At 44.3% G+C, this 21,062-nt stretch overlaps 1 protein-coding gene across 2 annotated transcripts; it reads left to right on the top strand.

Annotated features, from left to right (window-relative positions):
* Window positions 1-1,000: 1,000 nt before the first annotated feature.
* Window positions 1,001-20,556, top strand: CA5A (carbonic anhydrase 5A). Of its 2 annotated transcripts, none has more exons than XM_053953030.1 (7): window positions 1,001-1,152; window positions 8,197-8,394; window positions 12,173-12,291; window positions 13,275-13,370; window positions 13,825-13,887; window positions 15,138-15,293; window positions 16,212-20,556. In XM_053953030.1, the coding sequence occupies exons 1-7, from the start codon at window positions 1,029-1,031 to the stop codon at window positions 16,344-16,346; spliced, it is 891 nt and encodes a 296-aa protein (XP_053809005.1). In that variant the 5' UTR covers window positions 1,001-1,028; the 3' UTR covers window positions 16,347-20,556. The 2 variants fall into 2 exon arrangements, with proteins under 2 accessions (XP_053809005.1, XP_053809004.1); XM_053953029.1 differs by lacking the exon at window positions 1,001-1,152 and adding an exon at window positions 7,014-7,140.
* Window positions 20,557-21,062: the final 506 nt, after the last annotated feature.

Raw genomic sequence — 21,062 nt, 5'->3', positions numbered from 1 at the left:
TCCATGTTCATTCCCGTTGGGCTGGTAATAATCTAAAATATTGGGAAACTTTTATGGGAATAATTCCTTTCTGTGCTTGGCCTGAAAAATTGCAGCTCTGACTTGGATGTGTTTGTGCCATTGATGTGGATTTTTTCAGTCGGAGGAAGAGCAAACATCTAAAGAAAAATAAAGTGTGGGATTTCCAGGCTGGATTTTCACATAAGGTAACAAAGTTACTGGAAGTGCCTCTGGAAACCAGCAAGAGAGTAACATTCTTTTTCTCATCTCTGAGAAATATGGGTTAGGAAAACATCTCTGTCCTCTCCCAAACTAAAATTTCAGCTCTGCCTAAGTGTGAGGAGAGGAATAATTATGCGTCCTTATGGTACTGTTTTTAGTCTATACAAAATCAGGGAGTGTTTTTGTGACAAAACTTGTTGGCACCCCTTGTTCTGCAGCTCCTCACCTGCAGGCTGCAATGCTGCTGTAGTAAATGCTCTGAGCTAAAATGTTTCCTTTCCTGGGCCCAGCCTTGCATAGCTGCTGGATTTTGGGAATTCCTCAGTTTGAGCCCCAGCTCGGGGCATCTGAGCTGTTCCTGACAGCACCTCTTGGCTATTAGTACTCAAATATACAACTATTCAAATTCACAGCGTGTGTGCACCGAGGAGCGGTAAGAACTTTCTCCTTGCATGCCAAAGAGGAGTTTTGTGCAATCCTTCTGTGTTCTTAGAACCAGGTGAGGGGGAGAAAACACCTCTGGGAAGCACATGTGGAATAATCATCAACTAGCCATCCTCTGGAGAGAATGCAGAGCCAATGAAGAAGACAGCACAGGGACAGGTTGAAAATTAACTCCTGGGTTGGCTCCACCTCTTAAAACCGGCAAAGGGTGCTCTCAAAATTATTTATAAAGAAGCCTGGCGACCCCTGAGTGGGGCTCTGCACCCATGTGGGGTTTGACTCTCTGTGATGCTGATGCGCTGTTCGGCTGCGGGAGGCTCTGCTGAGGGAGCAGTGAAGGTTTGGAGTGCCCGGTGGCAGCGATGAGTGGGGTGAAGGTGACAGCCCTGGGGCGTCTCTCCAAGCTGCTGAAAACCCTCCGGGCTGTGCCAGCACGGCCCTGCAGCCTGGCTGCCTGCTCCCGGAACAACGCCAGGCATGCTGCCTGTAAGTCACTGCAGCTCCTCCAAATCGGTGAAAAATGGGAGAGGCTGGGGTGGGAAGAGAGCTGGTGTGGGTGAGTGTTGTTCTTATTTATTAGTGAATTAAAAAGGGGGATTCGGGAATGTGGCTGAAAGATCGAAGAAAAAAGACTGGATAGAATGAAAGTCAAAATACTCTGTGGAATTTCAGGGTTCCACCTTGTTTTTATTTCTGCTGTCAGTGGCACTGGGATTTTTGTGACTCTAACCTGTGACAAAAAGCAATTATTACTTGGGAGGCTTGGCTGCTTTCAATGAAAACTGTTCATGAGCATAATTCAAAACACATTTAGCACAAATTGATTCTGACTTGGAATTTCATAGCCACTGCAGTGTTTGATTTGGAAAATGAGGCCTTGAACAAGCCACAAGCCCCTCCAAATGTGCTGTACAGACCTCCAATAAATCACTTTGAAGTGCAAGACACTCCTGGAGGATGTTAAAGATTTAGATATTTAAAATACTGATTAACTTGCTTTCAGATAATATGGGGCCAGCCAGAGATTGTGTCTATTCACTTCTGTGCAGATAATGCCAGCTGGAGAATAACAAAGAGCAATTTCTTTTGGCTAGAAAAACCTTTTGTTTCTTATTTTTTTTTCCCTCTGTAAATTTGTTCAGCATAATAACTTCTGCCAAAGAACAGAGCTGGGTTCCTCTTTTAACACTTCATGGTTAGCCAGGGTAAGAGGGGATCCCATTCCAAGAAGAGATCAGACAGTTTGTTCCATCCAAGGAGCACTGCTGACTGAATGAGCCACAACTGGTGTCTATTTTTACTCACATTCCTCTTTGCAATTTAAGACAGATACTGTTTACTCCTTCAGCCTTTCTCTCCTCTGTGCCATTCGTGCAGGAAATGCCAAAACAAACTGATTTGGGAAATCCCTGTCTTTGGAATGGCTGTTTTTGGCAGGCAGGGAGTGGACAGGAGCTCTGAGGGAGGCAGCCTGGGGGTTACTCCACAGTTACTCACACCAGGTTTAAACAACTCAAAGGCTGACAGTTTCTGGAGCTTTTGGATTTCCCTTGTGACCCTGCAAGGACAAAGGGCTTTTCCTGCACTTCACTGTAGAAACACTGAGGAGAATTGTGGCACGGATGTCAAAATTCCCAGTGGTGTGGAGGACCTGGGAGTGTCTGTGCCAAGCTCTGAGGTATCTTGTAATGACACATGGAGGTGGAGGATTCAGACATTCATTTTTCAGAATAATTGCTGGAAATGTTCTCCCTGGGGATTTTAAAGCCTAATTTAGTAATTATTAGCAGAGCAGGTCTGAAACTAGTTTTTCCTTTCTCGCCTTTTTAGAAGTAGTTGCAAGAAAAACAGAATACTTCAAGTTTTGGGTTTTTTTTTTTCCCAAAGAATTGTACAAGTCCTGCAGAGCCACAAAATCCAGGTGTGCCATCTCCAGGCCTGCACATACAACTGCAGTGCCTCCCCAAATTGTCCAGGAGTTCTCTTCCAAGCCCTTTCCCCACTGAGTTCCTAAGCCTGCATGCATAATTTCAGCAAATGTTTTTTATACAGAAGATAAAGCCTCTGTTTGCTTTACCTTGCCAGCTGCAATTACCTCGCCCTTATCTGGGCTCAGCCACTGCCTCCTCAGCCAGGCTCCTATCTCAGCCAAACACTGTGGAGGCAGAGGAGAACTCAGCATTTCCCAATCTGCTGTGCTCCCCTGTCGAGCTGGGAGCACCCTGTCAGCTACATCTGTTTGATAAAAAGCTCTGGGCTGTTTGGCAATAAACTGGCCTAAATCCCAGCCCCCATCTGATATCAATCCAGCAGAACTTTCAGCACCTTGTCACCATGGGCCTGAGCCAAGCAGCGCTGTTATCATCCAAAATCTTGATTCAGACCAAAAAAAGCTTCAAGGAAATCAACCTGTCTTGGATTTCCTCTGCAATATTCGGTCCCAGTGGCTGAAGCAGAACTGTGGTCCTTTAAAGTTTAAAAGGGCTCTTTACTGAGTTTCAGCAGCATTTATATTTTATTTTCTTGTTCAGAATGTGTTGCTATGGCAAACAGGGCTTTATTTCCTTTCTTTGGGTGGGGTTTCTCACCTCTTACCACCACACTGTTTGCCCTGGTTTATCTCATTTGTAAAGAAATCAAAGCACTTGATTCAACAGGTATTTTTCCTTTCAAGATTAAAACTTCTTCTTTTCATCTGTATCATGATTCCCACTCTGAAACTTTTGATGCTTACACCAATCCTAAATGGACTTTAAAAGAACTACTTCAAAAGCTGCAATTAATTATGGAAAATTATCCGAAAGATTGGGACTATTTGGATGGCTCTATATAGCTGGGTAAAGTGGGAAAAAAACACAGGGCAAATGTAAGAAGCCCCCAGACACGATGAGATTAAATGGAGCACCACTGTGTCTGATGGGGATTTATAAAAAAATCAAATAAATCAGGCACAGATTAGGTCTGTTTGTGGCAGATCCCTTTTCACAGGTGATTCACATCTTGGTCGGGCTTTTTGTATGACAAAATTCAGTTTACCAGTACCAGAGATGGGTGTGTGACAAAGGCAAACGCCAGCCCAGACCCCTCCTCAGTGAGCAAAGGCTGCAAAATGCACACTTGGTTCTAATTCTCACCTTTTTAAAAATTAACTTCGGCCATTTGAAAACTCGAAGGTGAGGTCTCTATTTCTCTTCCCACACAGATTCTGCATCACTTGAGCTCATCCCTCAGGCTCTTCCCTCTCTGGTTGTGGGAACCACTCTGGGTTCAGGAACAAGAGAGAGCCCAGCTGGAACCTCGCAGCTGGCCCAGAAATGTAACAATTTGGGGGAAACAACAGGGATTTTGTGATCCTGCCTGCTGCTGCTCTCTCCAGCTCTTGCTGCCGGAGAGCTGCGTCCCTCTTGCATAAATCACCACCCTGAGCTGGGGCATGGCCAAGGGAGAACTTGTGTCTGGAATGGTCTGGGAAGGATTCTCACTACCTTGGTTAAGTGCTGGGAACAAGGTTTAGGCTCTAGGATTTTTTTTTTTTTTTTGCACAGGTAGTTTTGTCTTTCTGTCTGCACTTTTGAAACCAAACCATCTCCCTGCCACTGAGCTCCTGTTTTGAAGGGCTTTCTTTGAAGGATTTTTTAAAATTCAGTGCTGGAGTTTTACTGAACTTCATGCTCAGGAAGAAGTAGCATGTGCAAAACCGGATGGAGATTCTGCGAGTGATTCAGGAGGGAAACAAAAGTGTTGCAGTTATTTCTCTTTAGTTTTGTGCCTCACCAGCCCATGATTTCTGTGAGCATGCTGGAAACTTCCTTTTTGTTGTGCTGTGCAGCTCACAAGAAGTGACTTGCTCTATTAGTGAAAAAGTCTGGGAAAAAAACTTCACGTTTTTCAAAACCTTGCAGGATCAAACCACCAAAAGGCTTTGTGAAGTTGGGTTGTCTTAATGGTGGCACAATGTAAAGCAGTGGAGCTTGAGGCTTTTTATTTCATCACCTTTAACATACAGAAAAGGGATGGTTGTGATTTTCTGTAATTGCACAACCAGGCGCAGATGTAATTTCTAAGCTGCCCAAGATTATCAGTTGTATTTAGAGGACACATCCTGGGAGAATGGTGGAGGGATGACAGCAGTTTGTTGGTAGATGAGAATAAGCCCCAGCACCTCTTGTTTATGCTGAATATAAAACACCTGAAGCCCGTCTGGGCTGTCCTGTTGTCCATCAGTAACTTCAGCAGGACACATCTGTGCTGAAGAGTTGCCTAACCATGATCAATAGGCTGTTAAACTGTGATTAAGCCTGACTGAATCATGATGTTTATGGGCAGCAGGTCTTTTCAATCTCATTGATTATCCATCTACAGGAAGCATTCTGTTGAGAATAGTAAATTAGCCACCCTAAAAAAACGTTGGGAGTCAAACCAAAAATTCATTTGCTCGCAGTTTTGCTACACAAAAGAGACTTTGCAGGGAGGAAGTAAAATGAAATTTAAACCCAGTTTAACATCCTGACATCACATCCTGACCATCTCCTGATGGTCTGTTTGTGATCGTGCAGCCACTCAAAGCAAATCCTCGATCAGATTTCAACCTGCTCTTACTCAACTCAGGAGTTCTTTAAACACGTTGTACTGTGAATGCAATGGAAACTTCTTATGCAATGTGGGTAAAACAGGGCAAACACTTCTTGGTTGACTCTGGTTGAGTAGCTGGTCCTGTCTTCATTTCAGTAAAACATTCTTAGTGTTACATCAGGTTCCTTGTGAAAATCCAAAAGTACAAGATAAAAATATTCCCAAAAGAGAAATGCAGAATTTCAAAATGATTTTAAGAGAGTAACTAGGAAATACAATTGTACAGCAAGATGAAGGTCAGGAGCTAAGGGTGGTCTTGAAGAATTCTTGCTTTTATCTCTGTGCTTTCACTGATGCTTTCAGCTTTATACAGGCTTTCCTTTTTTTCTTTTTTTTTTTTTTTTTTTTGCTATGCGTTTCTTCCTGGCAGCTGGAACAGTAGGAGTGATGAAGGTTTTAAGCAGTTTCAATGAGATTTCTCTGCCTCAGGCAGTGTCAGGTGAATACTGAGCTCAGTTGAGTTGAGTTGACCCTTTCACCACCCAAGGTGAGACTGTTTTGGCCTCTTACCTTTGTGAGAGCCAAGGAAAGTAAACATAAATATTAACTTTTCATAACTTTTCCAAATGTGGCTTGGAGAGGGCACCCTGCTGTGCCAGGGCCACCCACCTCTGTGCATTTTTTTTTTGTGTGAGGGAATAAACACTTTTTTGGCGTTAGGGGATGCACTTGGTGTGAGGAGAAATACTTTGCTGTGAGGGAATAAATGCTGTTTTGATGTGAGGGGATGCTTTTTGGGGTGAGGCGATGCTCATTTGGTGTGAAGGGATGTACTCCATGCAAAAGAATCACTTTTGATGTGAGGGAATAAATACTCTGTGTGAAGGAAAACACTTGATAAGGGAGAAACACTTCGATGAGAGGGAGTAAATACTATTTTGGTGTGAGGGACTAAATACTCTGTGTGAAGGAAAACACTTGATAAAGGAGAAATGCTTCGATGTGAGGGACTAAATACTCTATGTGAAGGAAAATACTTGATAAAGGAGAAATGCTTCGATGTGAGGGACTAAATACTCTATGTGAAGGAAAACACTTGATAAAGGAGAAATGCTTCGATGTGAGGGACTAAATACTCTATGTGAAGGAAAACACTTGATAAAGGAGAAATGCTTCGATGTGAGGGACTAAATACTCTATGTGAAGGAAAACATTTGATAAAGGAGAAACGCTTCGATGTGAGGGACTAAATACTCTATGTGAAGGACAGCATTTGATAAAGGAGAAACACTTCCATGTGAGGGAGTAAGTACTATTTTGGTGTGAGGGAATAAATACTCTGTGTGAAGGAAAACACTTGATAAAGGAGAAACGCTTCGATGTGAGGGACTAAATACTCTATGTGAAGGAAAATACTTGATAAAGGAGAAACACTTCGATGAGAGGGAGTAAATACTATTTTGGTGTGAGGGGACACTTTTTTTGGCTGAGGCCTTATTCTTTTGAGGGGATGCTCTCGGTGCGGAGGAATCCCTTTTGATGTGACGGGCCACGCTTGCTGTGAGGGGACGCGCTTCTGACAGTGGGGACCACCCTGAGCACGGGAAATGAGCATCCCCACGCCGCACCGAGCTGCTGCCGCTGCCCCGGGGCTGTCACGGCGTGAGGAGCCGCCCAGGGCAGGGCAGGCCCAGCCCGCCCCCGGGCCATGGCGGGGAGGCCGTGCCGGAAGGGGCCGCGCCGGGCTGGGCGGCGGCTCCGCGATCTCCGCCGCGATGCTGCCGCTGCTCCGCCGAGCTTGGGCGGCCGCCGTCTCCTCTTCCTCCTCCTCCTGCTCCTCACGGCGGGGCAGCCGCCGGTGCAGCCTCGGCGCCTGCTGCTCCTACCGCCTGCGAGACGCCCGTGAGTGCCGCTCTCCCTCAGCCCCCTCCCTGCCCGCCCTGCCGCTGTCCCGCCATCGCTGCCAAACTTCGTGCGGGAGCCGCGGGGCTCTGCCCGGCTTTGTCCTCGGCTGAAACGTCAGGAAGTGGCAGTGCTTCAAATGCAGGGAGTGTTTTGCGCCGCCTTTGCCTGAGTTGACCTTACGGAGCTTCGTAGTTTGCACCTCACTGAGGGGAAACCGAGGGGAGAGGGTGGTGGTGGGGGGGAAGTTATTCGGCCCCCCTCGTGTGAGCGGTTTGAAGGTTTAATTCCTCTCCAGTTGCTCGTTTAAAAGACCTTGAGCAGTGGTATCTAGTGAAGTAGCCTGTAAAGTGATGCTCGAAGCATCACGATTTGGGGTTCAGCAGAGGCAGTGTGTGCGGGTCACCGGCTGAACAGCTCCACACAGGCGGCAGTTCTGGTTTTAAGCAGAATAAGGTCCTGTGGAAACCATTCATGTACCTGTCCTGCTTGTGCCCGTTTGAGGGCTCCAGGCTGCCCCCAAAACTGCTGGGTTTGGGTTTGACAGGAGTGGGGTCAGCAGGAGCTGTCTGCACAAAGCAGTTTGGTCAGGATTGCTGTGGTTAGGGTTAGCTCCGGCTGCAGGAGCTCTGGACCCCCCCTTTGTGGAGTAACCCCGTGCTTGTGTTTTCTTTTAGAGAAAGTTTTGCTTCCCAGTGGGAATTATCCCATGTCTGGAGTGCTCCCAGCTCAGCTGGTGGTGCTGGTGTGGAAAGAAAGCTGTAAAACAAAGCCACCTTAAAATCTATCAATAATAGGAAATATTGTCTTTTTCTGGGAAATAAGGGGACAGTTTCTTTGCAGAGCATTCTGCAAAGGCAGAAGGTACTGACACGGTTCTAAGTCAAGTTACTGCACTTCCCTGTGTGGCTTTGAGTCATGCAACTGGAATGTTTTATTTTTCTTTTGCTTTCCTGGGCACCAGCTGACTCGAATTAGCCTTTGGTGACACAGCACCTTCCCTTGCCAGAAAGTTCTGTATCCTGCATCAGCCTGACTCTCCTCCTCGTCTTGCAGTGCATCCGCTGTGGCAGAGCCCGCTGACAATTCCCGGAGGCACCCGCCAGTCTCCCATCAACATCCAGTGGAGGGACAGTGTTTATGATCCCTTCCTGAAGCCTCTGAAAATCAGCTACGACCCCACCACCTGTCTTCACATCTGGAACAATGGCTACTCCTTCCTGGTGGAGTTTGATGATTCTACTGATAGATCAAGTAAGTGAAAACTCGGGGAAAAAAAAATCTATTAAAAAAAAAATCTATTTAATGTCTCAGTAAATGCTCAGAGAGGAGAAATACTTGTGTGATGTAAGACCTGATGTTGAAAATGAATGTACAGTTAAAAAATGTTGGGTTTACAGTGGTAAGAACCATGATGAAGAAATTCTACACAGGCTTCACATTTACAGTGTTTTTATTACCATGGGCATTGTGCACAAATCCCCTGCTGTATGTTGAAACTCCTTTCACAAGCCTCAGTGCCCTGTCTTATAGGGTTTGTAATAAACTTTACCCACACGAGTCAATCTTCAGTCATTTCTGTGTGTACCTACTCAATTTGAAACCTGATTCCCTCACTGCTCTTTGTTGAGGTAATCTGCCACTTATCTTTTGTGGTGTTAATAAAGATATTTACTGCACTTGAAATAATCAGCAGCTAAATGAGTTGCAGTTGTAAAGCACACAGGCTTATCTCCGTGGGGTTTTAGGGAATGAAATAACGCTGAGCTCTGCCCTCGGGAGCAGGTGTGTGTGTATCCCTGTCGTTTTAGGGGAAGCAGGAGTGCATGGAAAATCCATCTGTGCATTCCAGCAATTCCATGTCAATAAACCTGTGACCTGAGCGGCTCAACCTTTTTAAAGGTTCAACAGAGTAAAAAAACTGACTTAAAATCAAGATATTGCTCCCAAATCCCAGATTTTCTGTCCACTGTTCCTTCTAAAAGCTGCCTTTACCAAAGGCTATTGCAGAATATGAAGATATTTCATAAGGGTGGGTGAGCTGGTAGCAATTGTTCAGGGCTGTTGTGAAGCACATGATTGCCCAGCTTGTCCTGCAGGAAAAAACTGAAGGACCCTGAGCAAGTTTGAACCTGTTGGATTGGAGTAATTCATGTTTTAGATGGCTGCTCACCGTGAGAGCTCCTCCAGCTTCCTGAGGGATTTAGCAATGCCCTCGGGGAGGGAGCCTCCAGCACACAAACACTTTGTCTTCACAACACCAACATTTCTGGTTGATGTTTGGAAAGAGGCTGATAAAACAGTGCAGCAAAAACGGTGGTGGTAGAATGCAGGGAGCTTGTGTGATGTCTGGGGCTTGTTTTGTTTTTCTTGTTTCTAGCTGTTCACTCTGGAATAATCCATTTCCAAGAGGGAATAATCCAAGAGGGAATATCCTTGCCCTTGCTCATTTAAGCACTGGTTCAATGAAGAATTGCTGATTTTTTCAGTGAGGTTGGGTTAGAGGACAGACATCACTTGTTACCTCATCAGTGATTTTAATTTACTAACTTTAGATTGGCTTTGCTTTTCATTGAACAGCCTCTTGCTTTATAAGCCACACCCCACTCTTAGTTAAGGATAAGATCCTGAAAAGTGTTTAGGAAAGGGGAAGTGCCTGTAGTGGGTCAGAAAGATGCAATATTTAATTGCACAGGAGCAGTTTTTGTGACATAAAGGCAAGGCTGGAATCATCAAGCCTTTGTGGCTTGTGCTCACCTCTGAAAGATCTTACCTGCTTTGTCTGTAAGACTTCCCTTGAGGTAAATCTTTCCCTGTGAGCATTTGCTGCCTTTTCATCATCCTCATCTTCCGTGAATGAATTCAAGTCCATGAAGGGTAGGATGGCATCAATCAGTCAGTGACAGGGCTCCAAAATGACAGAGAAGCAACAGACAGTGAGGAGTTGCTGTATAACCCCCAGTTTTCAGGTGCCTGCCTCTCTCCTCCACTTTCTCTCTTTACTCTTGCTGTTTCTGGTTTTTCTCACTGCCAGCTTCTGTCTAACAATCATAGAAATCCAGAGAAGAAAGCTTGGGAACAAACAAAAGCACCACAGTCGAAACAGAAGATGAGAAAGACATCCAGGATAGACAAAAATGCCTGAATCCTGACATGGGGTTTGCAAGACTTGGGCTAAAGCTGAAGGTAGAGCAGGAGGAAGAAGAGGGTGAGGGGAAGGTATGTACAGCATGTGGTTTGTCTGTGTGTGGTGCCACCAGAAATGAGGCTGAAACAGAGCCAGGGCTGCAAGAAACACCTGATGTGATTCTTGTTGTTAGAGCCCCTTAAACTTCAGTTTTGTTTTGAAAATGTCAAGGTTGTAATTTGAGAAGAAATGCTTCTGAAGGGACTGAAGTTCTTGCTTGTTTCCTGTCATTTTCTGGTGGCCACTACAGGAACCTGAGTCTCTCCGTACGTGTGTCTGTGCCTAAAGTTATTTGTGAGGCAAATATTCAAGTGGATGTGGTTACTAACACAAATTTGTAGTCACTTGTGAGTTTGCATCGTCACATACTCAGGAGTGGATCGTGTTAGAGCACAGAAACTTCACTTCTGAGAGGCTTGGCTGTGTGACCCACATGTTTATCCCACCCCTTTCCCAGCACAGAGTCCCAGCATGGTTTGGGTGGGAAGCACCTTAAAGCTGATCCCATTCCACCCCCTGCCCTGGGCAGGGACACCCTCCACCACCCCAGGCTGCTCCAAACCCTGGCCTTGGACACTTCCAGGGATGGGGCATTGTGATTTCCCAGTGATGGCCAGCATTGCATTCATGCCCAGAGCTCAGGAGCAGGGGATGAAATTAATTCAATGTCACTTTTCACAGCTCGTTTTAATTGATTCCTTTTTCACAGACAGGCCTGGCTGGTTAGGAGTTCAAACCTGCTGGCTGGCTTTCAGGAAAAAAAAATAATACAAGAAAATCTCTTAATGCCTCTCATTGTTTTCTCCTTAGCATGGAAGTGATTAACTTATTTCCAAAAGCAGTGTTGGGATTAGGTGCTTTATACCAAGGTTTGCTGTATAACTTCCCATGTCCTACAGTTCAGTAGAAATCAGCAGATGCTGATGCTTTAGTGCTGGTTGAACCTTTGGAAAAGCTCTTTTCCAACCTAAATGATTCCCTGATTCCATAAGTGTTATTAGCCCTTGGGAAGCAATTAAGTTTCTCATTTACCAGATGCTCTGATTTCATAATTAGCAAGATGACTTTGCAGGATGGTTTTGGTCCAGGTAGGAGGGAATGAGTGGAAGCAGAAAGCTGGGCATGGACTTTTTCATTCATGTGCTTGCAGAAGGATGGGAGGCCTTCTGAAATCAGGAGAACAGACTGAAGTTTTACCTTTACTATTTGATGAAAAGGACATTAAATCTTTCAGAAACTTGCCCAGTGGCAGACTGGATGTTTAAATCCTTTGTGAACAGCTTGTAGGCACAACCAAACATATTTCTGGCTGACCTTTGCTTGTGCAGTCTGGAAGGTCTGTTAAAGCAGAGTAAGATGTTTGGATTTTTGTAGCTTGCAGGAGACTTGAACTTTTGACTCAATATACTGATTTGTCTGGCATGATTTGCTTTTTGAAGTCTTGTCATGAGAAATGTCAACATTTTTCACAGATCCTTGTAGGGATGTCATTGAATGCATTTCATAGATGTGTCACCTGGTCAGGCAGTCCTGACACTCCTGCTCTGGCAGAGGGGTGACAATGTGACACTCATCACTCTGACTGTGCCAAACTTGGTGTCACCTAGGAAAACATTCCCTCGAGGGGAGATGGATGAGGAGACTTCACTCATCTCCAGTTTGATGCAGGGAAAACCAGGAGGAATGTGTTTGCTTGAATAATTTGGTCATGGCAAAGTGTAGATAGGCACTGTTTGAGTTGCTCCACCTGATACTTTTTCACGGGCTAATTTTTTCTAAGAATTTACTTGTCTGGCCAATTCTAAATCCTGTTTATCAACGTGTGTGTCTTGTTTTGTTTTCTAGTCATCGTTGGAGGTCCCTTGGAAAACCAGTACAGGCTAAAGCAGTTCCACTTCCACTGGGGAGCTATCAACGACTGGGGCTCAGAGCACACAGTTGACTGTAAATTTTACCCAGCAGAGGTATGAGATGAAATCCTAAACAATGCAAATAGTTATCTTGGATGTGTTTGTGAAAACTCCTAAATTGAGGAATTGCAGTTTATTTTGAAGTGCTACAGCTCATCTGCTGTTTTATTCTATAAAAATTCACCTTCTCTATGTATTCTGGAGAAGAACAGCCTGAAAATTGGACATCATCCATTACTGAAAGTTAAAAATCACTTTGTTTATTGTTACTAAACCTTTCAGAGATTGTCACCCACAAAGCATATACTAATTACTCTTATAAAACATCACTTTGTTTTCTGTTTGCAATGGTTGAATAGTTACTAAAATAGCAAAACTTGGATGCTTAAGTAACTGCTAAGAAAGAAAACGTCAGTAAAAAGGATGAAGTCAGTGAAAATGTGAAACTGACAGCTTTGACCACAGTTCTTTGCCAGAGGAGAAGAATTTGTCAAGTGATGATGGGTTATTTTTAAGGAGAGTTTCTCTCCTGTCGGTGTGTTCATGGTGGTGCTGCCAGCTTGGCAAGATCCTCATTAACAGGGAGACTGTGACTAAGTTTTTGGGCTGGGGTATTTATTTATCACACAAAACCCCTCAATGTACTGGCTGTCAGCAGTGCAGAGGAAGATTGTTGTGTGCAGGAGGATGTTCCTCAGGAGGGCAGGGTGCTCTGCTCCTCCTGGGAAGACAGGAAAGAGGTGGAAGACTGAACTTTGTCTGTGCCTTTGGCCAGCATTCCTGGAGACAGACTCCCATGGACTAAATCCCTTTTAGAGATGGGAAATTCAGTGGGTCTTACCTATTTAAAGCAAAAGCCAAAAAAGAAAGGGAAGGACTGTTATTTACCAAGAGCACTTTGTCCTTGTTTCTGTGGTTTCTGAGGAGCTCCCTGCAGTGCCTCACCCTGCCAAGGAGCAAATGCAGCCAGGATCAGAAGTCAGGTGTGGTGTCCGTGCTCTGTGCAGGGGTTGATTTCTCCCTCACTCCTCTTTCAGCTGCATCTGGTGCACTGGAATGCTGTGGAGTACCCGAGTTTTGAGGAAGCTGTGATGGAAGGGAATGGCCTGGCTGTTATTGGAGTGTTCTTAAAGGTAATTTTGTTCTGTAGGACCAGCTGTGAATGGGGTCTTTCTGTTTGCATTCTGTTAAAGCAAATTTAGGGCACTAAGGGAAGGCTGAGAGGGGATCCCATCAATCCATATCAATGTTCCCAAGGGGTGTCAGAGGATGGTGCCAGACTCTGCTCAATGCCAGTGACAGGATGAGAAGCAATGGCCAGAAACTAAAAAAAGTTTTACCTCAATGTGAAGAGCTTTCTGTTGAGGGTGGAACAGCTGCCCTGGGAGGATATGGAATCTCCCTGTCTGGAGATATTCCAAACCCACCTGGATGTGTTCCTCCAGCTGCCCCTGCCTTGGGCTGGATGATCCAGAGCTCCCTTCCGACCCTAAACATTCAGTGGTTGTTGTTATGAAAGAATACTAAGGCTGATAGGTAGAACTGATTGATTACTGATCAGCTTATTGGTTCTCCCTGTCCCTGCAGCTGGGAGCACGGCACGAGGGGCTGCAGACCCTGGTGGAGGCCCTGCCAGCAGTCAGACACAAGGTCAGTGCTCTGAGGTGTCCCACCCATTGTCACCCAGCAGAAAGAACACCTGGAGAACCACAAAACACCCAGAAAAACTTTCTTCCTTAAATTTTACCGAGGGGGTAAAATTGAGCTGATTGACACCTTGGGAGTGGGAAGGGAAGCTGATTTTTCAGGAGGAATTGGATACTTTAAGCTTTCAAAGCCTCTTGAAGAAATGCTGCTCTTGAGATTTTTTCTCCTTTCAAGGACATGCTTGAAGTGGGGGTTTATTTACTGTGGGATTAAGGCTTTTTGATTTTTGTCTGATCTTTGAGGAGGTCATTTGCTTTTTTATAAACACTGAATTTTCTGCTGGGGGAATGGGATCGTTCCTGGCGGGCTCCTGCCAGGAGAGGGAGTGCTGAGTCTCTGACAGAAGCATTTCTTGTTCTCTTCTGAAAGTAGGGAAAAAACCACATCGACCTCTTCAGCTTCTAATCTCATCCAGCTGAAGTCGCTGTGCCTCTACTTCTCACAGGAAAGAGTTTTTAAAATGCAAATAAAACAAGTTTTTATATCAGAGCAGTGACAGCTCTGCCAGATAAACACCAAACACGTCAGTTAAGTGCCAGAAGACCTCTCCAAATCTGAATATACATCTATTGTGACAATATAATAACTTACAGCATGTGAATTTAAAAGAAAATAAGCCAAGATCTCCCAGTATATCCTGAAAATCCCCCTGGAGCAATGTTTGTGTGGGAAATCCTGGGTTTTGAAGCTCCTACATTATGTCTGATATCCCATATGTGGGAATGAACATTCTGGAGATGGGACTATTTGATTTAAATAAAACTTCAGTCCTCTTCCTGATGCCTAAAATCACATGGTGAAAAGTAAAACACTTTTTCTTTGCAGTCTTTTAAGGATCTGGCACAGCTACCTGAACTTATTCCACCACTTATTCCCTCTTTTTCCTGGTTGGATCCAGCTCCCACACAGCCTTAGGCTGTTGATCCTTCTCACTCCTTGTTTCTTTTGCACTGAATTCTTAATGGCTTGTGGGGAGACAGCAGAAAATATTTAACTTTTATCTGCCCTTACACCTCAACCCCAATTCTAGACAATTTTGAGGGATTTAAAATAACAACATAACTAATATTCCTAACACCCCTTTTCCCACACATAACACAGTTTTTAACCTCACTGTCAAGATCTTTTTCAGCTTTGTCAGTTTTTTCTCAAAACAACATCCTTAAAAATAGGTTTTTTTTCCTAATATTTAGGACACTGTGATCGAGTTTGATGTCTTTGATCCCTCGTGCCTGATCCCTTCCTGCCCTGATTACTGGACCTACGCTGGCTCCCTGACCACTCCCCCCCTCACTGAATCAGTCACGTGGATCATTAAGAAGAAGCCAATCGAGGTGGATGAGGATCAGGTAAATCTCAATTTTCCTTTCAGATCACACCTCTTGCTGCCACAGAGATGCTCAGAACCAGTTGTTTACCAGTAATTCTCTGTGAAAACACAAAAATTCTGTGTTTTCAGAGACCTGTGACACTTTCAACCCAGGATTTGGGGAGGAATCCTGGCATTAACAGCCACTAATACTGAAAGACCTCTCCAAGATGTTTTTCCAGCTTTATTCAACTTTTCCATCTATTCTCAAGAGTTTTATCTTGATCTGTGATACACAGTTCTGGAAGCTGCCCCTTGAAAACTTGGGGAGTTTTAGGAACTTACTGGAATTCTCATAATCTTGCTCTCCTTGGCATGATGCAACCTTTTTTTTGTGGAGGGAAGGGAAAAAGGGAAGATTTTGTGACATGGAGATTGTTAACAGAGAACTGCAGGCATAATGTGGCATTCCTTTAAATTGAAATTATTCTCATCTTTTCTTTTTTTCTTGGCTCCTTACTCTCATAGCAAGGACTTCCCATTGGAATGGCCTTGTAAGCTTTAAAAGCTGATCTGCTGTTGCTTTATTGTAATCCCAATTATAAATCAGTGAGAGAACAACTTGGGGATTTTTGGGGCTCCCTCTTTCCTGGGTGCCAGGGAGGCTGTAAATGGAGGTTGGATGAAGCATTTGAGTGGAAATTGCTCTCTCAGGTGTGCCACATTTGGGATTTAATTTCCATAAGGATGGCAGATGACTGATAATTCTCTCATGCTGGTGTGGATAACGGGACAATCTTTACCAGCAGTGTGGGTGCTAAAACCCCTCAGAACACAAACCTAGCGCTACCTTTGACTTTACTTCCCTCTCCAAGAATAAACTCCTGTGTTTTGCCACGAATTCCCAAAGTGTGGGGGGGATTCCTGGGAAGTTGACGTGGCCGTTTGTGGTTCCCAGCTGGAGGCCTTTCGGACGCTGCTGTTCACGTCGCACGGGGAGGAGGAGAGGAGGATGGTGGACAACTTCCGCCCGCTGCAGCCGCTGATGAACCGCACCGTGCGCTCGTCCTTCCGCCCCCAGCTCAGCCCCTAGCTAGCTGCACAGCACCCCCAGCCCGGGCTGCACAGCATTTTCCAGCATTTCTCCTTCCCTCCGTGCCCTTCCACTGCCAGTGCTCCTTGACTGTCCCTAGGGAAGCTGTGGGGTGTTGCACTGCGACACGAAGTGACTCGCACACGGACGCTAGATGTGAAAAGGGGAAAGAAAAGAACTTAAAGAGAGGATTTTATTTTCTGGCTCCACTCTCTGTAGAATAGTAAAAGTGGCAGTGGATTGGAGGGTGAAATTCCCACCTCTCCAACTACACTGGTTAAGCTAACAGTCTATCAGTTCTCTCTACTTACAAAGAAGAATGTAAAACAATCATTATTTCATTGAACGGTGTGAGAAGATTCAGTAGAAATATGTCAACATCAGAAGGCATAAGAAACTTTTAGAAGAACTTTAAAACTCTCAAAAAAACAAAGTAACAGTGGGGTTTCTTAGTTTTGCTTTTTTTTTTTTTTTATGAAGTGAGTAATATTAACCCTTAACGAATTGAATCGTTCTGAGGCAGGGGTCAAGAAGGAATTACTAAGACATTTAAAAATAAGGATAGGAGAGCTGGTCCCCTGCTCCTGCTCTGAATTGTTCTGGGTTTCTTCAAATGCTCTTTCAGTGCCTTGCATGAATTAATAATCCTGGGTAAAAAATGTTAAGAAGCAGGAAGTGGGAAAAAAAGAAAAATATCAGTACTTTGGTATCAGTACAGGACTGATCTGGTCCTTTTGGGGAATTGTTTGATGTCTGGGAAAAGAGCTGGAAGGGAACTAGCTTGTCCCAGAGACATTTTACCTTTTTCCTTTCTCTTTGGATGAGAGAAGGATAAAAATGACATTCCATGTTTGATAGGGGTGCCACAGAATGCCCACTGTAACTACACCAGGAGCCAGAAGACTTTTTCTAAAACCTTTTAATAACTGTAGTAGAAGCTTTTGGCTTTGGCAGCTTTTGTTTGTGTTAATAATCTATCAGGAGAAGGGAGGAGAAGAGAATTCACCAGTACCTCAAGACTGGCAAGAGCAGCAAATTAAGTGAAAATGTCCAGTTGATGCCAGGAAACTGATCACATCAACAGAAGGCAAGATTAGATAAGGCCCAGCTGACCCTCCCAGTGGGATTAGGAGGGCAAAAACCCAAACCAATTCCTCAAACCAGTGCTAGGAGAGTGTGGACAAAACACAGCACTGAGAAAGGGCTTTTATTTCAGTAACTCACAGAGCACCAGTGCTCTCTTCAAAGTTTTGCCTTGAGATGTATTTTCCTATAAAAACACTTACCCAGCTTCAGGAGCAGTGGGGACCAGTTTGTTTTTATTGCACCTTATGGTAACAAGGTCCAGTGGGGGTTGGGATTGATTTGTGGACCAAGCAGAGCTGCTGTGTGAGCTGCCAGCTCCGAGCCTTTCCCAGGAGCCCCGGGGATCACTGACCTCTCACATCCTACTAAACCTAATTTTCTCTCGGGCACCTTTCTCTCTGGCCCTTCATGCTCTGCTATATTTAGCAGATTAAATTCCTGCACCACATTTCTGATGAGGAGCAGCTCTGTCTGTGATCTCCATGGGTCGAGTCTCTTTCCTCCCTCTGATTCCTGGTGGGATTCAGTGAAGCCACAATGCTAAATCCAAACCTTTCCAATTGGTACTTTGGTTTTTTTTGAAGTCCAAGTATTCAGTTTCAAAGCACTTTAACACTTTCCAGCGTGACCCTGATGATTTTAAGGGTTTGAGATAATGCTGAACCAGCTGAGTGCCCAGATCCTGCCTTTTCCTTCCTCACTAGCTCTACCTCAGGCTGCTGTTCTGGTGCCACAGTTGTGCCTTTGTCCCCTGCAATGTGGCCTCTTCATTTGAGTGACTCTGGGTGCTGAAAGGAAGGAAATCTCCCTCTATCCCAGTGTAGGATATTTTTCCTGTTGGGAATTCAGTGGAGCTCTTTGCTTTCACCACTTCCCCCAAGCCCTCCCTGCCTGGGGGAACATTTCTGTTCTGGTTGTGCCATCTCCCTTTGGATGGAGCTGGGATTATCCTGGGATGGTGGAAGGTGTCCCTGCCATGGCAGGGGTGGCACTGGATGAGCTTTAAGGTCCTTTCCCACCCAAACCATTCCATGATTTTCTGATTCCATGATCTCAGTTGAACTCTGCAGGCTTTGCCATCATCACACAGATTTTTGGCTACAAATCCACATCAGTGATGATTTTGCTGCAGAATGATACATTCCAAAACAAAGCTGGAAGGAATATCTACAGTCCAGGGAACAGGAAAAGAATTATTTTACTTTTTGCCTGAATATATAATAATTATGATCCAGTCATTAAATCTGAGATATTTATTCAGTGCTGTTCTTGCAGACACTGGAGAAAGATGGCAGCAGCTCAGATATTTTCTACTCATTAATAGAAAAAGTTGTAATACAAAGACATCTTAATGTTGCCTTTTATTTAAAACCAGAGCTGTCTCAGCAGCACTGGGCTGTGGATGCATCAATCTCCTTATCATTTATGAATGGCTCTTTTAAAAAGCTTTTGTAACTGCTTTTGTAATTTCCACTGAGTTTTTGGATTTCTCTGATCAACTGAGAAGAATCACCAGCTGATCCAGCTTTCCCAACAAACCCAAAACCCAGATTATTTTAGGGATCTGCCAGGGTGTAACTGTTTAACTTCAGCTGCTCTGGAGTTCTGTAGCAGCCTCACACTCACTGAGTTCTCCATGGTTTGCTCCACTCAATCAGATTTTCCCTCCTGGATGTGTAAATCCCTTTTGAACCACCTGCATCCATCAGAGGGAATGTGGGATATCCCCTTCCCAGTGATCCAGTTAAAGTTCTCACAGAGATTTATTTAAAGTTCTGACAGAGATTTACTTTGTTCAAGTATTGCCATGGAAGCTTTGTTAGAGAACAGTGAATTACCCAGTGATACAGTAAAGCTGTGTCCATATTTCCATCAAATCACACCTGTTATTACTGACATAAAATGAAGAAATTCCAATTTCAGCACTTATCACTTCAAATACTGGAAAACAGGGTTAATGTAGATAAAAAATAACTCTACTATGCTACAAAAAAAAAGTTTTACATGGATTTTGTTACATTTATTTTGCTGTTTCTTGAGTCCTGCATTTATGTGTAGTGTTTTAGCAAATCCTTAAGGCAGGCAGGAGCTCAGCTGCAGGCAGATTGTTGGAATTAATCTGGAAATGAACATACTGAGGGTCTTTTGTTTGTTTTTTTCCAATTCTAATTTTCTGTTACAATGACTTTATTGACCTTGTGAATGTAAACTTGGGAGAAAATAATTGTGTTTAAATCAAGAGATGGGATAGAATTCCTGTGCCTTATTCTCTCAGTTCTGTGTGGAAAGATGATTTGATTGTTGGGTTAGAGCTGATTTTGCACAATTAAGTTAAAAAGGAATCTTTGGGCTCTTTTGGGTGGCAGAGTACAAAAGGGTCAAAGCACATATTTGTATTTTCCTTGCAAAAGAGTCACTTTATTAGTAAATACTGCCCTGGGAGGCATTCCTGGGGCAGCAAGACCCAGGAATTAAAGACTGTCACAGGAATAATTCTGGGACAACTCCCTGCAAAGGGAAGAGAAGGTTTGGAGGTCTGTGCTGGTCTGATTCCAGCTGCCTTTCAGGATTCCTCTGGAATGCTGCTCTCACCTTGTCCTGGGTGACTCCACAGTGGGAACAACTTCCTCTGAGGTTGGAATGTTTGATCCCAGTTCCTGCATTCCAGAACTTTCACTCTTCAGGTGTTCCTGCCCACTTTTGTGCTGCCTTTTCTGTCAGGAACGACAGGAGGGTCTCCCCTGGTTTTGGAAGCTCCAGAACTGGAGTTTGCTTTGATCTCCACAGGGTTTTAGAGGACTGGAATTCTGCTTTGCATGAAGGTTCCCCTCATGCCTCAATTTGGGATGTTTTAACTTGTATTTCCTGACACATCTTGGCTTTTCTTTTTTCTTTGTGCATCTCGTTTTTGTGGCCTTTATGATGTTGTGTATTTAATGTGTGTTACCTGTCTGATCATAACTGAAATCACTGTCTGCAGACAGGACCTGGAACAGGGAATGCTTTGTGTTTTCCTGGGATGCAGGCCCTTCCCCAGAGTTTTTCCCTAATGTACAGAACCCTTCAGCTGCATTTTACACTGTTACATTAGTGTGCAACTACAATAAAGGAACAGAGAAACCCATGCCTGTATCTCGTTGTATAATTAATCTTTTCAATTAAAAAAAAAAAAAAAAGTCAGATTTCCTGTCAAAAAAAGATTAGAATTCCTCTTTGGAAATGCCCCAGTTCATTAGGAGCAGAGTCTGATCAGCTGTCAGATGTTCTGTGATACATCCAAGCTCTGCAAGACTGCTGAGCTGTGTAAGAATGAAAGCACAAAGAGCTCTGTGTGCTGCTGAAGGGGATCCCATGATTGGTCACGCCCAGCCAGATGCCACAGGCCATCTCCAGCAGCATTCCAGCCTTTCAGGATCTTTCCTGAACTCCTCCACTGCCCATTCAGCTGGACCTGTCAGCTGAGCTCCTTCCTCTGTCCTGTCATAAAACTGAGCCTTGAGCTGTGTGGTGTGACTCAGCTGGTGCTTGTGGCTACAAAAATGCTGTCAAATAACCCTGAAAAACCCTTGAAGTCCATTAAATCACTGATGCCAATTAAAAGTTGATCAAAGAGAGTGGGTTTAGATTAGG

This window comes from Vidua chalybeata, chromosome 11 (assembly GCF_026979565.1).
Source record: "Vidua chalybeata isolate OUT-0048 chromosome 11, bVidCha1 merged haplotype, whole genome shotgun sequence".
Classification (NCBI taxonomy): Eukaryota; Metazoa; Chordata; class Aves; order Passeriformes; family Viduidae; genus Vidua; species Vidua chalybeata.
Note: the sequence above shows the minus strand (reverse complement) of the source record. Positions and strands in the feature narration are given on the sequence as shown.

Excerpts from the sequence above, each read along its gene's own strand:
- CA5A (XM_053953029.1), top strand. The coding sequence starts at position 7,014 with ATGCTGCCGCTGCTCCGCCGAGCTTGGGCGGCCGCCGTCTCCTCTTCC. Across the intron at positions 12,292-13,274 it reads GTAAATTTTACCCAGCAGAG|CTGCATCTGGTGCACTGGAA; the intron begins GTATGAGATGAA and ends CTCCTCTTTCAG. Across the intron at positions 13,888-15,137 it reads TGCCAGCAGTCAGACACAAG|GACACTGTGATCGAGTTTGA; the intron begins GTCAGTGCTCTG and ends CCTAATATTTAG.